Genomic DNA, 14,438 nt, shown 5'->3' on the forward strand with positions numbered 1-14,438 from the left:
TTTAATATAAGTACCCTGCTTGAATTCAAATCTAGGCTGTTCCAATGGCACCTTCCCTGCATCGAGTATTTTGCAGCTCTTTTTATTATTTTGTTTAATTTGAGTTCAAATTAGCATGTATGTAGTCACAGTGGTCATCATACTATCCGTTTTCTTTCAGTTCAAATGGTGATTCTCTGTTACTATTCAGAACTCATTTGTAAGCCTTTCAAATTATTATATTCTTAGGGTATGCTTATTGTCACGAGTTTTTTAGGCAGGTGGTTTGTTTGATAAATTCCATAGCCTTGGTGCAGTTACACTAGAATCTCACAATCAAAGCCCTATGTAGGAGAATTTATGGCAAGAATCACTAAATTGGGACAAAGGCTCCAAAACGTATACTAATTCTGAGGCTTTGCGATGATCTTGCAGTAAGGAGGACCTCAGCGGATAGAGAATGGATTTATGATAATCTGGTCTATATTTCAATGCATTGCATAGAGAGAACAATGCTAAAACATAATTTGAATACCAGTAGCAGCACTATTGACAAGTTAGTGGCACCTCAATATGTGCCACCTTAGTGCAACGCTTAGCCAATATACAAGTTGCTCAATTTGAGTTTTCATTCATCTCTAGTGATGATAAAGCACACAGATTTTAGGAGCAAATGTAAAAGCCCAATAAAGATGACGTTCTATGTGTTTGGACTGGTACTAAAAAATAATTATTGAACTTCTTGACCTGGATCAACAGCCAGGGTGATCATGTGTGTTTCACAAGGCACACAGCAAAGAAAAATGTAACCTTTCCATATCTGAAGATCAAAGCTATCTATCTTTGAAACAACTGTATTTAGGCAACCACTGACCATCCGGGATCCCCACAGAAGAACATCCACATGGACCAATTTTGTAAAAATTAAGCAGATCTACAATTCATTTGAGAGATATACCAACCAAGCCACTGGTATGAAAAAACAGCAGTATAATTGAGCAAACCCTATGAAGATCATCAGAAAATCTTCTTTGGAGCCCTTGATAGCAATAGGGAAGCACTGTTGGAGCCGAAAGAAAAGATTACGGATTACACAATAATGTATTTTGATTATTTGCCCAGTATTACCAAACCAGATTAAAACAATCACTAAAAGGAATATGAATATCCTCAGTGTAGGGGTGTATGATTCCATCAGCCATGGTTTGCACTTAAGGGGGTTACTAATATTAAAGATCCACAGCCCTTGGCGTACAGCAAAGAGAACAATATCCACGTTGCTGGGTTTATCCCCTTTAAGAAGGCTCTGCAGATGTGGAAAATGTGATATGTGCAGTGGGTAATTTGTGAAATACTAAGTACCAATGCCCAAAGGCTATCACCACTGACAAGGCCCACACCTCCACCACACATACCTCCTCCTTTCCTATCCCTTCTACTCATGGTCTACTGTCTATCACTTAATCCTGTTGGTCTACCCCTTTTCTCATTTTTCTATGTCACCTTGGTATGTCTCATATCCATGTATTACTGATTTACCTCTCTTCTATTCCCACGTACCCCTTACCATCTGGTCCTTCTTAAAGAAGGAATTCTGGATGTCAGAGACTCTTGACACCCCCAGGGACTTTCAGGATCTGACTGAAATCCAACATTACATTGACTGGCCAGTCCCACTGGGCACGCGGATTGCTGTCCGAAAAGCAAGGACACGTGTCTTTGTCAAAATCAACAGGTAATAAATTCCTGACTTTTATTACCAGAATGTAGAAGGACTTCCCTCCCTCCTGATGGACAGAGCAGTTCAGTTCAGCAGAGAGGATCTGCTCATGTGGTCTTCCCTCAAAGCGTAGGCACAGGATTCTTCTTCCTCTAGCACAAGTGCAACAATGCAGTCAAATGACCTCCATAGGGGAATGAAAGACTAATCGGGCAGTTCCTGATGACTAGTCTATTACTCATTACATTGAACTCTGGCATTTAACACTGGAGTGGGTCTTTAATTGCTGGTATAGCCCACTATGAATGGTTTTAAAGATATATTCTAGTCTCATTATCTCTGAAAATGTGTTTCTCCACAGCTCAAAAACCTTCCTCTGTATTGGGTCCTTTAATACACCGAATGGACCTTTATAGATTAAAATCAAATCGGGGCACTTTAGGTCAAAAGTAAGAGTAAGTTTAGAATGTTATAGATCCAACAATAGTTGCAAAGAATGCCACCTATATAGTAAAGTAGCATTAAGCATTTGTTAATGATTGGTCTGAATTTATCTTAATATCAAGTATTGTCAAAGGCAGTGCCCAAATAGTTGTCAGAGTTGGCATGGTTCAATGGGCTACCTTCAATAAAACAGCCCCCTCGAAAGATGCTCTTATCCAAAAAAAAGATTAGACATTTTCTTATGTTCATTTTTTACAGCACCTTCAGCATATTTCAAAAGCATATCCAACATAAACTGCAATCTGATTACAGTCTGATCGCACAGTAAATCATCTGTGCAGTATAAATTTCCAACTTTAAGTCCACCAGGGTCCAGTGGGAAGACACATAGAACTAATAAAGCAAGGTTTAATTGTGCTAAATTGAAGTGTTCATCATGTTGGAGAGGGTATGCAAACTCGTTTGACCCCTGGATTGCGGATTACCCGAGAAGAAGCAATAGATGTATCGATATTAAATTTGTTTATCCATGGTTGTAATTGTAAATTAGATAAAATACATATGAAACCTCGTAACGTTTCCAAGAATAAGGCTGGATGCAAATGATTGCCTTGGAAATATCAATTAAAGCGAAATCAAATTGTACAGCATCTGGAACTAGTGATCGACCAGCTAGAAGACTTAAAACTGCTCCTCTATGGACAACAGAAAATAACCGGTTAATACCAATTTGAATGATAGGAATGATGTTACTGTTAATCCAATTTTGCTATTTATTCTGTATGGTCTTAGAAAATAACTTGACAGGAAGACACAGCATTGACAGAAGTTGATAAATACCTGGGGGCCTACTTATGAGAATGTCACCTTGCTGCCCTGCACTGTGTGACTGGAAAAGGGCGGGAATGTGCAGTATATAAGACAATATTGCACATTCTTGTCTTTACCTCTGCGCTGGTGCCCTTTTGGCAAACTAGCAGCAACGGAGGCACCCTTGCACCGTGCCTGTGTTGCATGCAGGAGTGGTTTGTGTGCAGGAAGGGCACCTTCCTGCACAGAAACAACCCTGAAAGGCATATCCATCTTTCTATGTGTGCTGCAGAATGAAGCAGACACAGAGGAAGTAACAAGAAGAAATAAAGTTATTTCTCCTCGTTACGTCTCACCTGAGAAGGTGTGTCTTTTTGACGCATTCCTAGGTCTGCCAGTTCTGGTAAATCTGAGAATGTGTCAAAAACCAGGGGAGTTCCATGGGAACACCTTCTAAGGGCTGAGTAAGGAAACACATCGATTTGGGCTGCCTTGTCTTACTCCAGATTTATGGAGCCACTGAGGGCCAGCAAAGTGGCCTTGTGTGGCTTCATAAATCACTTGCAGTGGCAGCCGGCAGCTTTAGGAGGGAAGGGGGCGGGCAGGAAGCACACACACACTCATTCTTTCACACACAGACACGCACGCACGCACATCCATTAACAACACTCATACCATTCAAACATGCACGCATGACCCAAACATTCATTTTAAAACATCACACACACACTCATTCTTTCACACATGCACGCACGCACATCCATTAACACTCATAACATTCAAACAGGCATGCATGCACCAAACATTCATTTTAAAAGATCACACACACTCATTCTTTCACACACGCATGCGCACACCCATTAACAACACTCATAACACTCAAACATGCACGCTCGCACCAAACATTCAGTTTAAAACATCACACACACACACACTTACCTTCAGCCTCCAGGTCCCAGGAGGGTTGGGACTGCTGCCTTCCCTCATTGGCTGACCTGGGAAGGCAGCAGACCCAGCCTCGTCACAGAGTGGGATGGGGTCAGTGAGACTGCTGACCCCACCCCACTCTGTGACGAAGTGTCACTGATTGACACTCGCCCTGAGTACTTCAGGCCTTAAACCTGAAGCGCCCAGGTCGAAGTCAATGGGTGACGCTTTCTTCGTCACCCAGGGGAGGGCCTCAAGACACCTTTGCTGAGCCGAGGAGGTCACGCCCATAGGTGACCTCCTCAGCCCAGCAAAGTTCAGCTCTAGCAGCCAGGAGTCTGTGCAAATCGCGCATGTCTCACTCCTGGCTGTCTGAGCTGAAAATGATTCTTCAGAAGGGGCAAAAGGTGGGGGGGGGGCGTGGCCCCTCCACCCTAAAGGACGGGCCGCCACTGATCACTTGTAAGGTCTGTACTTGCGCTGCAAACCACGTTATAAATAGGCTCCCCAGATTGTTAGGATTCAATTTATATTTTTAATTGCCAAAGAAGGTGCGCCCTTCCAGTTTGCTGGCTCTGTACCAACTTTAAATGACCTATTAAAAAGCTGACTTTACAACAGTTTGGAAGTTTTAATAGGGTCTGTCACTTGCTTTTGTAATTCTCAAGTCACTTGTTTCGCAAGCTCAATGATCGGAGTCAAATGCTGGATTCTTGCTACTTCCAGCTGAGCAAGTGAAAACAAAAGGAGGAACTGAACTGAGGCCGGGAACTGATGGGTTGTGTCAGGAGGGGGATGCCTGGAGGTGTGTGTATCTTTTTCTGAGCATTGCTTCGGGTACATCGTGTGCTGCTGACCTTAGGCTAAAACGTATGGACCTGTGTCTAGGTCTGAGGTCAGTATTCTAGCTTCCCGGGGCTACTCCTCCAGTGTCATAAAAACGAGCTGGCGACAGTCCAAAGGCAGTGACCCAAGTGGTGGCTTGTTAAATTACGAGTTCTTTGGGGGGATTCTCATGAGCCTAAAATCATGCATTCAGGAGAACACATGAAACATGATGAACCTGCCCCAGCCTAACAGTAAGCGAGTTGCCCAATGAGACATATTTCGCTATAGCCGAGCGCATCATGTGCTTTTCTGATATCGTGCGGTCGCACAGTAACATCAGGACACCATTGATGTATTTCCTCCCCCTCGGAAGTCCTACTCCACCATCGGAAGAATTTACACAATCGCTTAGATTTCGAGATCGTATGCCAGGGTGGAGGATTAGCATGAAGAAGTGAAACTGGGACTGACTCTTCTGATTTCCTCTTTGTGCCCCGTTGTGCAACTTTTCTTTACATATCTATATATAAGTATGGCAGCATGGTGTCCCGAGGCACCTTCGTTTGGACAGAACTCGAAGGCTCTCAGGTTCCACTTGAAGGAGCACAAAATGGCACCTTGCAGAAGAATGTCCTGCCTGTTGGCGATCTTCGTTATAATTTTTATTCCAGGAGGATTTTCTTCAGAACAGTCTGAGTCAGATTGCTGTGCTAGTAAGTGCCCTTTTCATTGTCTTTCCTGCTGGATGTTCACCTCACCTCAGACTTGCCAGGTTCTCTGTGAAAATGCCCCAATGTGTTCTCTTCAAGGCAGCCACAATTTTGTTTCAACCTCACTAGGGTCTGTTTCTTAGACTGGTAGGCCCTCTCTTTTTCCAATTCTGGGATCTCTTCTTTTTCTAACACCTCCTGGAGATTCATTAAACTTCACTCTACTCAACTGGACGGAAGTCTGTTTTAACAGGGTGGCCTCTGTCTCTCTCTGACTTTAGCAGGACCACCATATTCTTCATTTTTCTTTGGGTGGCTGTGGTTTCATCTACCTCTACTGGCTCTAGCAGTATGTTGTTCGCTCTTTATTTTCAAACTGACCCCTTTCAACTGGGGGTATGTCGTTGTCTCATCATTTCTTTCAGTTCTTGGAGAGTCTCCATACGGTTCCTGTATCTCTGGACTCTTCGTTCCTCCTGGATTTCTACGTTTGTGTGAATTCCTATTTGTCACCTTCTTGTCAAGGTAGTTTCTGTCCTGTTTGTTCTAAAAGTGTTTTCCATATGCCATTGAAGCTGGTGGGGGTCGGGAGAAAAAGGAAGACCTGATTCTTGGCTCCCAGCTAAGAGTTGCATGGCCCTAAGGATACAGCCTTTGTCTTTCCTTCTGCAAACACATTTACGTTTTTTTTTTTATGAAACTGGTTGCACAGTCATTGACGTTTGTCCCTTGTTGAATTTACCGGTTTGGTAATTAAAAATCCAAGACTGAAGACGTGTGCTGCGTGGAAAAATTAAGCCAAAACAATTTACCTGTATTTCTGCGGTGTAACCTCCTCCCTTTTCGTTTGTTTCTTGTGCAGAGCTGAAGGGAGTTTCCCTGTGCGGCACGGACAAGAATATCTTTTTCCAGGGACATCCAGGAATGCCTGGTGTCCCTGGAGTTCCAGGAACCAACGGGAATGCTGGTGTCAAGGGTGAACCTGGAACCACAGGCCCCAAAGGTGAGAAGAAAGTTGGAAATCTATGTATGGGTTGGGACTATTTAGGTGGGAGAGGGAGAGAGCATGAAATGGCTACAGGAAGCGGGGTTGCATGGGGTGTAAGAGAAGTATTAGATGGCATTCTTTTGAGAGGCAGGTTGATAGATTCGAAACAACTCGACATAATGTCAGCATGTTAATAAATAACAGTTTTTAAAATGATAAATAATGACTAGAGCGCCTTGATTTAGGCGATTCTGCGGCCGCAGCAATTTTTGCATAATTATAGATTTTCCATATTCCCACATAATCCATCATCTGGCGCATAATCCTCAGATTTTAACAAAAAAATTGTTTCTAGCTCAAACGATTCAAAAGTTACTAAAAATGCAACAGTCCTGCCACATAGTGGAAGGCTCTTTGCAAAGCTGGACTGGTCACCAATCTGTTGTTTATTGCCGAATTTCTGTGCTAAATTGGTACTAAAGAGGTGCAACCAACGCCAAGAGAGCAATACTAAATTTAACAAGCATTGGCAAAGCCAATAGGTCGTGCCTATAAAAGAGCTATTGGGTTTGGCAATGGGTTTTGCCATGTTGCACACCAGTGTGGCTGCTGTTCAGTGAGGCTAAAAGTTAGTGGTGTGGAGTGGGGGAGTAGAGTGTCATAGAGTGGATTTGTTAGAGTGTCGTAGGTTGGAGTAGGGGAGTAGACTGTCATAGAGTTGAGTATAGGGGAGTAGAGTTCATTGATTCAGTGCAGAGTGTCGTAGACTGGAGTGGAATGAAATTATGCAGAGTAGTTTGGAGTGGGGTGGATTGGATTGAAGTGGAGTACAGTGGATTGGGGTGCAGTTTAATGGATTGAGGGGAGTGAGGTGGATTTATGGGAGTGGGTGGATTAGATTAAAGTGGGGTGGATTGAAATCGGATGAGGTGGATTGGATTGGGGTGGACTCGAGTGAGGCGGATTAGATTGGATTGGGGTGGGTGGTTTGAATTGGAGTGATAAGGCTGGAATGGATTGGATGGGGTGGAATGGATTGGAGTGAGGTGGAATGGATTGGAGTGGGGTGGTTTTGATTCACTGGATTGGAGCGGGGTGGGATGGATTGGAGTAGGGTGGAATGGGTTACAGTGGGGTGGATTGGATTGAAGTGGGGTGGATTGGAGTGGGATGGACTGAACTGGGGTGGGATGGATTGAATTGGGATACAGGGTGATAAACTGGAGTAGAATGTGGTGGACTTGAGTGATTGGGGTGGATTGCAGTGGGGTGGAGTAGGGTGGATTGGAGTGGGGTGGGGTGGATTTAAATGGGGTGGGGTGGATTGGGGTGTAGTGGGCTGCAGTGGGATGGATTGGATTGGATTGGGTTGGAATGGATTGGATTGGAGTGGGTGGGCTGGATGGGAATGGAGTGGGGTGTGTTGGATTGGATTGGAGTGGGGTGGATTGCATCAAGGTGGTATGGATTGCATTGAGGTGGTGTGGGTGGATTGGATTGGAGTGTGGTGGACTGGAGTAGGGTAAACTGGATGGATTGGATTGGACTGTGGTGGACCAAATTGGGATGGTCTGGGATGGGGTGGGTCGGACTGAGGCAGAGTGGGGTTGATTGCAATAGAGTGGGTGGATAGGAGTGGAGTGGGATGGAGTAAATTGGATAGGAGTAGGGTGGATTGGATTGGGGTGGGCTGGAGTGGGGTGGGGTAGATTGGAGTTGGGTGGACTGCATTGAAGTAAGGTGAAATGGATTGGTGTGGGGAAATTGGATTGAAGTGGGGTGGATTGGAGTGGGGTGGCGTAGACTGGAGTGAGGTGGACCGGATTGGGGTGGAGTGGAGTGGAGTGAAGTGAGGTAGATTCGATTAAAGTGGCATAGATTGCGTTGGGTGAGGTGGAGTGGATTTACTGAGGAGGATTGGATTGAGTGGGGAGGATCGGATTGAGTGTGGGGGATTGGATTGAGTGGGGTGGATTAGGGTGGGGTGTGTTGGGATGGATTGGATTGAGTGTAATGGACTGGATTGGGGTGGGGTGGATTGGATTGGGGTGAGGTGGATTGGAATGGAGTGGATTGTGGTGGATTGGACCGGAGTGGGGTGGATTGGATTGTACTGGAATGCAATGTATTGGATTCGTTTGGGGTGAATTGATTGGAGAAGGGTGGACTGGATTGGAGTGAGGTAGATTAAGGTGGTTTAGAGTGGGGTGGGCTGGACTGCAGTAGGGTGGATTCATATGGACTGGATTTGAGTGGGGTGGATAAAAGTGGATTGTATTGGTGTGGGTTGTATTGAAGTGAGGTGGATCGGACTGCAGTGGTGTGGATTGGAGTGAAGTGGATTGGGTTGGGGTGAGGTGGATTGGATTGAGGTGAGGTTATTGGATTGGAGTGAGGTAGAATGGACGTGCCGAATTGGAGTGGATTTGATTAGTGTGGGTTGGATTGGACTGGTGTGGGGTGAACTAGATTGGAGTGGGGTGGATTGTGGTGGGTTTTAGTGAAATGGACTGTGTTGGATTGGATTGGGGTGAGGTGAGGTGGATAGGAGTGAGGCGAATTGGAGTGAAGCATTGTTTTGGATGGGAGTGGGTTATTTGGATTGGAGTGGGGCAGCATGCTGTGGATTAAAGTGGGGCAGACTGGAGTAGGACAGACTGGAGTGGGGCAGCTTCTTTTGGGTTGAAGTGGGGCAGATTGGAGTGAGGCAGATTGTTTTAGATTGGAGTGGGACAGATTGTTTTGTATTGGAGTGGGGTGGATTGGAGTCGGTGAGATTGTTTTGTATTGGCGTAGGGCAGACTGAAATGGGGCAGATTGTTTTGGAGTGAGGCAGATTGTATTATGGTGGATTGGAGTTTGGAGGATTGGATTGAAGTGGGTGGACTGGATTGGAGTGGGATGGATTGGGTTGCTGTGGGGTGGACTGGATGGAAGTGAGGTGGATTGTAGTGGGGTGGATTGTAGTGGGGTGGATTGGGGTGAGGGGGATTGGATTAGAGTGGGTCAGGTTGTTTTGAATTAGTGTGAGGCAGACTAGAGTGGGGCCGACTGTTTTGGACTGGAGTGGGTCTGATTGTAGGTATTAGGGTGGAATGGATTGGGGCAGATTGTATTAGATGGATTGTATTGCAGTGGGGGATTGAGTTGGTGTGGTGTGGGGTGGCTTGGATCGGAGTGGGGTGGATTGGCGTGCAGTGATTGGGATGGAGTTGGGTGAACTGGATTGGGGTGAGGTGCGGTGGATTGGACTGTAGTGAGGCGTATTGTTTTGGATTGGAGTAGGGCAGATTAGAATGCATCAGATTGGAGTGTGACAGTTTTGGATTGGAGTGGGGCAGACTGGAATGGGGCAGATTGGAGTGGGGCAGATTGTTTTGGATTGGAGTGGGTCAGATTGGAGTGGGGCAGATTGTTTTGGATTATAGTGGGCAGATTGGAGTGAAGCGGATTGAAGTGCAGCAGATTGTTGTGGATTGGAGTGGGACAGATTTTTTGGATTGCAGTGGGGCAGATTGTTTTGGATTGGAATGCAGCAGATTGCAGTTCAGCAGATTGTTTTGGATTGGGGCAGATTGGAGTGGGGCAGATTGTTTTGGACTGGAGTAGGGCTGATTGGAGTGGGGTAAATGGGAGTGGGGCATATTGTTTTGGGTTGGAGTGGGGAATATTGTTTTGGATTGAAGTGGGGCAGATTGTTTTTGATTGGAGTGGAGAAGATTGTTTTGGAGTGGTGCGTATTGTTTTTGATTGGAGTGGAGCAGATTGTTTTGGAGTGGTGCGTATTGTTTTGGATTGGAGTGGGGTGAATTGGAGTGGGGCAGATTAGATTGGAATGGGTTGGGAGGGTTAGAGAGAGGTGGTTTTGGAGTGGATTGGATTGGGGTGAGTGGTTTGGGTTGGAGTGGGGTGGATTGGTGTGCCATGAGGTGGGGTGGATTGAGGTGGATTTTAGTGTGGCGAATTGGAGTGGGCTAGATTGTGGTGTACTGCGTGACTATGTGTTAAAGCATCGTTTCAGAAATTACACAGAATAAGGAAATAATGCTGCTTTGCAATATATAGAACAAAATAATCATAATCTTTTGACAACATCGCCTACAAGCAGAAACAAAATAAAACATGAGCGCAAAGCGAGAAAACACGACTTGCCAAAATAAAGGAAGGTTAGCTATAAAAAAATAAAACTTTACAATTTTGATTGTCCTTCTGGGCACGTTTTTGCGAGGCACAAGCCTTCTATTTGCAGGACACTAGAAGTTCGAAAGAAATAAAAAGAATACAATAAAAACTCAATCACCTTGGGAGCAGCAGATGTTCACTGATTAAGTTGAAACAATCAGTGCTTGGTCCCTGCTGTAGACAGAGGAACAGAAATGATGCTTGGCCTGCAGTGACGAATTAAGAGGCTGAAAGAAGAGTGCTACGCAAGTCAACAAATGGTAAGCGGCAGGCAGGATCCAAGTCCTTTACTGTACACAACAGAGCCTCACAGTAACGATGCATGCGCTAGCACGTGCGCCTGCAGTCTCGACCCTAAAAATGTCAAAATAATTAAGTAATACTATTACAAGATGCGCCGCATTATGCACATAATTTGCCTTTTCTTGCTGCATGATTTAATCAACCCTGCTGCATAATTTGGCCCCCTCCTGCCGCATAATTTAATTGGCCCTGATAATGACCCACTGATGCAAATGTTTCTACGTTGAGTATCCGTGATTTGTCTAAGATCACACTCAATGTCCCTGGCAGAAACTGGACATAAACTAAAGATTTGTTACTCCACCCTAACCTTGAAATATAGAAATAGTGCTATCTAATAACATGTAGTGTTTTACAGCATTCCCAATATAGCCCTTCAGGGAACATCATACAGGTGCCAATGAATACAAAATACATCCCAATGACCCAAGGTCCAGGCTGAACCCCACTCCTCCGACCACCTATCGTTACATACCTAAGCGGCTGCCAGGTAGAGAGCAGTCTCCATTCTTCCCAACGTTCCATCACCTGAGAATTATTGTCTTATTTTCTCCCTACCTGCCCCACCAGTATTCAGCTTTTATACATAATGGGACTTTATGATGCTGGTAATGGTTGAGTCTAATGAAGATGACTTTAAAATGTTCACTACCTTAAATTGTAGTCAACAGTGTTGTAGTCAGTAATGTTGCATTCTTCATTAATACCTATTACAATTCCAAAATTGTTGAATTACATGCATTCTTGAATTTATCTAACTGTACCCCCATCAGCCCATAGTACTCATTCCTGAACTCTTAAAACCTGAACTACCCCTTAATGCTATCCTTCCCTTAACCATAAAAAACCCTTACAATGCCTTAATGCTACACTTCCCTAAACCCAAAAATCCAAAGCTACACCTAGTGTTACCAATCGCTGAACCATAGAAAATGCTTACTACTCCTTAACACCACCCTTTCCAGAACCTTAGAAACTCTTTGCTACTCCTTAACACTCCGCTTCACTAATCCCTAGAAACCCCTTACTTTCCCTTACTACTACCCTTCCCTGAAAGTAAACAACCGTTAACTACTCCTTAATGATACCCTTCCCGGAACCCAGAAAACTCCTTATTATCGCTTATTGCTACCATTCCCTGAACCCTAAAAAACCCTTGCTACACTTTAACTCTACCCATATATCAACCTTAAAAAACACCAAACTCCCTCTCAATGCTACTCTTCCCTGAACCCTAAAACCCCTTAGTTCTCTTTTTGCTACTCTTCCCCAGACCCCAAAAACCCTAACCACTCTTAACACTACTCTTCCCTAAAAGCACTTAATGCTGCCGAACCCATAGGAGAAGCAGGCAGCACAACTGTAAGAGTATGCAGTACTCCTTGGTGATGTGTGGTATACAGCCCATAATTATTTTACTGTCAGGTGCAAATTTAACACATGCTCCTCAGTTCATTTTTTACATGACTTCATCATGAAGAAGCCCTGTTACACTTGATATCTGCACAGATACCTGTTCAAGTCAACACAATGGCCCTCATTCTGACGTTGGCGGTCTTTTCGCAAGACCGCCGAGTTCCCGCCGCTGTGAAGACCGCCGACCGCGGCGGTATGCCGCTGTGCGCATTCTGACCGCTGGGAGCGTTCCGCCGGAAAACCGCCAGCAGCCACACTGGCGGTCGGCGGGAAAGTGGAGACTGGTCAACCTCCACCGCCACGCCAGCAGAACACCGCCCACAGAATTACGACCCACATTTCTGTGTGGCGGTCTTCTGTTGGCGGTCTTCTGTTGGCGGTCACCTCCCCATGGCTCCTGTCACCTCCCGGAGGACCAACGCACAAGGTAAGTTGATCGTCCGTGAGGGGAGGGGGTGGGGGGGTGTTGTGCGATGTGTGCGTGCATGGGGGTGTGCGTGGGAGTGTGTAGAGGGGGTGTGTGAGTGCGTGCATGCGGGCGGGGAGTGCGGCTGTGCCTATGGGCAATGTGTGTAGTTCGGCGGGTGCGCATGTCGGCATGTATGTGTGCGGGTATGTGTCCCCGTTGTGTATGTGTGTGTGTAGGGGGTGTGTATATGTGCATGTAGGGGGTGTGTGCATGTCGGGGTGCGTGTATGTGCATGTCGGGGTGGGGGTGGGGAGGGGGTTCGTACCACCTCTGGGGGGTGGCAGGGGGGTGGAGGGTGTGGGGGGAGGACTCGGGGGGGCAGTGGGGGGTGGGGGAGACCCCTATCAGTGCCAGGGAAGGAATTCCCTGGCCCCGATAGTGCCTACCGCCATGGTTCGCATGGCGGTTCCCGACCGCCAGAAACCGCGGCGGTAAGCACGGTCATGATACCGTTGGCGGTCTTGGGTCGACCGCCGGACCGGAGTGCGCAGACTCCAGCCCGTCGGTCATGACCGCCGTGGCTGTCGGAGTGGGGAAGTGGCGGTCGGTCGCGGCGGTGACCGCCGCGGTCAGAATGCCATTTTTAATACCGCCGCTCTGTTCGCGGTCCGACCGCCGTCTCTCCGCCGACCGCCAAGGTCAGAATGAGGGCCAATATCTTTAGTGAGGAAACAGGTGTAAGGAAATGGGCTTTGACCATCAAATCTACCTGGGTTCTTTGCTTTTTGATCACCTGGTATGAGACATTTTTACTGTGGGCGAGCCTCACAATGTGACCCACCCATAGTAAGCTTGTGGTAAATGGACTGCATGTGTTTACTGCCAGTGTCCACCTTTTTTGATAAGGCGGCTGCAACACAGCACGGGTAAGGGTCACTTGCCTGGTTACACGTGAACATGTATGCACACATGTAAACGTGTGAGGGCTTGCCTGGTAACTGCCCACAGGTAGACTGGCACAGAGGGGACTCTGCCAGACTGGAAATTGGCCTGGGGTAGGCCTCATAATGTTAGTGTACACTCATAAGGAAAGTCAGTGTGGTTTACTGTCTTGTCTGCAGTGACACTCCATTATACACCTATGGGGAAGACTGCCTTAGAGCTCAGCTTTGCTTCCCCTACAAAGTCCAGTGACATACTGGAGTGAAACCTGTGCGAAAAAAATTAAATCTGCAACTTCCAAAATGGTATCTCTGCAGTTTATGGATCATCCAGGATTGTCATAATTTTGTCAAGCCCCTGAGAAAAGAAGGGAGCCCAGACCTCTGGAGCCAATACAGGAGGGGGGTTCCCTTTAAAGATTGGGTGGGAGGGACCCTGGGAGCGATGTAAGTGAGTGGCAGAGCTGAAGCCCCGATAGCAGATGTGGCTAGTAACCCCTGGGTGATGCCATTTTGAAATGCTGCAGCATGATGTACAGGAGGGTGGGGCAAGGGGGGAAGAGGTGATGTAATTTGGTACCCCAGGGTAAGCCAGAGGTGCCTCGTTTACGGAACCTTCCATCTCCACTTAAAAGGTCTTGGACAAGGGGAAGACCTCTCTTTTGGTTGTGATTCTCTGCTGAACATTGGAACTAGAAGCAGCAGCCATGGACATCTGGAAGAAGGAAGCCCCTAATATCCATCTGGATTAAGGACTCTGCTTGCAGTTGCTCCTTCACAG

The 14,438-nt window shown here is 46.3% G+C and overlaps 1 protein-coding gene across 1 annotated transcript in view; it reads left to right on the forward strand.

Moving 5' to 3' along the window:
• Window positions 1-5,222: 5,222 nt before the first annotated feature.
• The window catches only part of LOC138285217 (veficolin-1-like), a 78,828-nt gene continuing 69,612 nt past the window's right edge, over window positions 5,223-14,438 (forward strand). Inside the window, exons 1-2 of the mRNA XM_069224882.1 lie at window positions 5,223-5,421; window positions 6,281-6,421. Of these exons, the coding sequence (XP_069080983.1) occupies window positions 5,241-5,421; window positions 6,281-6,421 (322 nt within the window). The 5' untranslated portion in view covers window positions 5,223-5,240. The remainder of the gene's footprint in view (window positions 5,422-6,280; window positions 6,422-14,438) is intronic.

The sequence above is a fragment of the Pleurodeles waltl genome, chromosome 3_1, assembly GCF_031143425.1.
Source record: "Pleurodeles waltl isolate 20211129_DDA chromosome 3_1, aPleWal1.hap1.20221129, whole genome shotgun sequence".
In the NCBI taxonomy this organism is placed as follows: Eukaryota; Metazoa; Chordata; class Amphibia; order Caudata; family Salamandridae; genus Pleurodeles; species Pleurodeles waltl.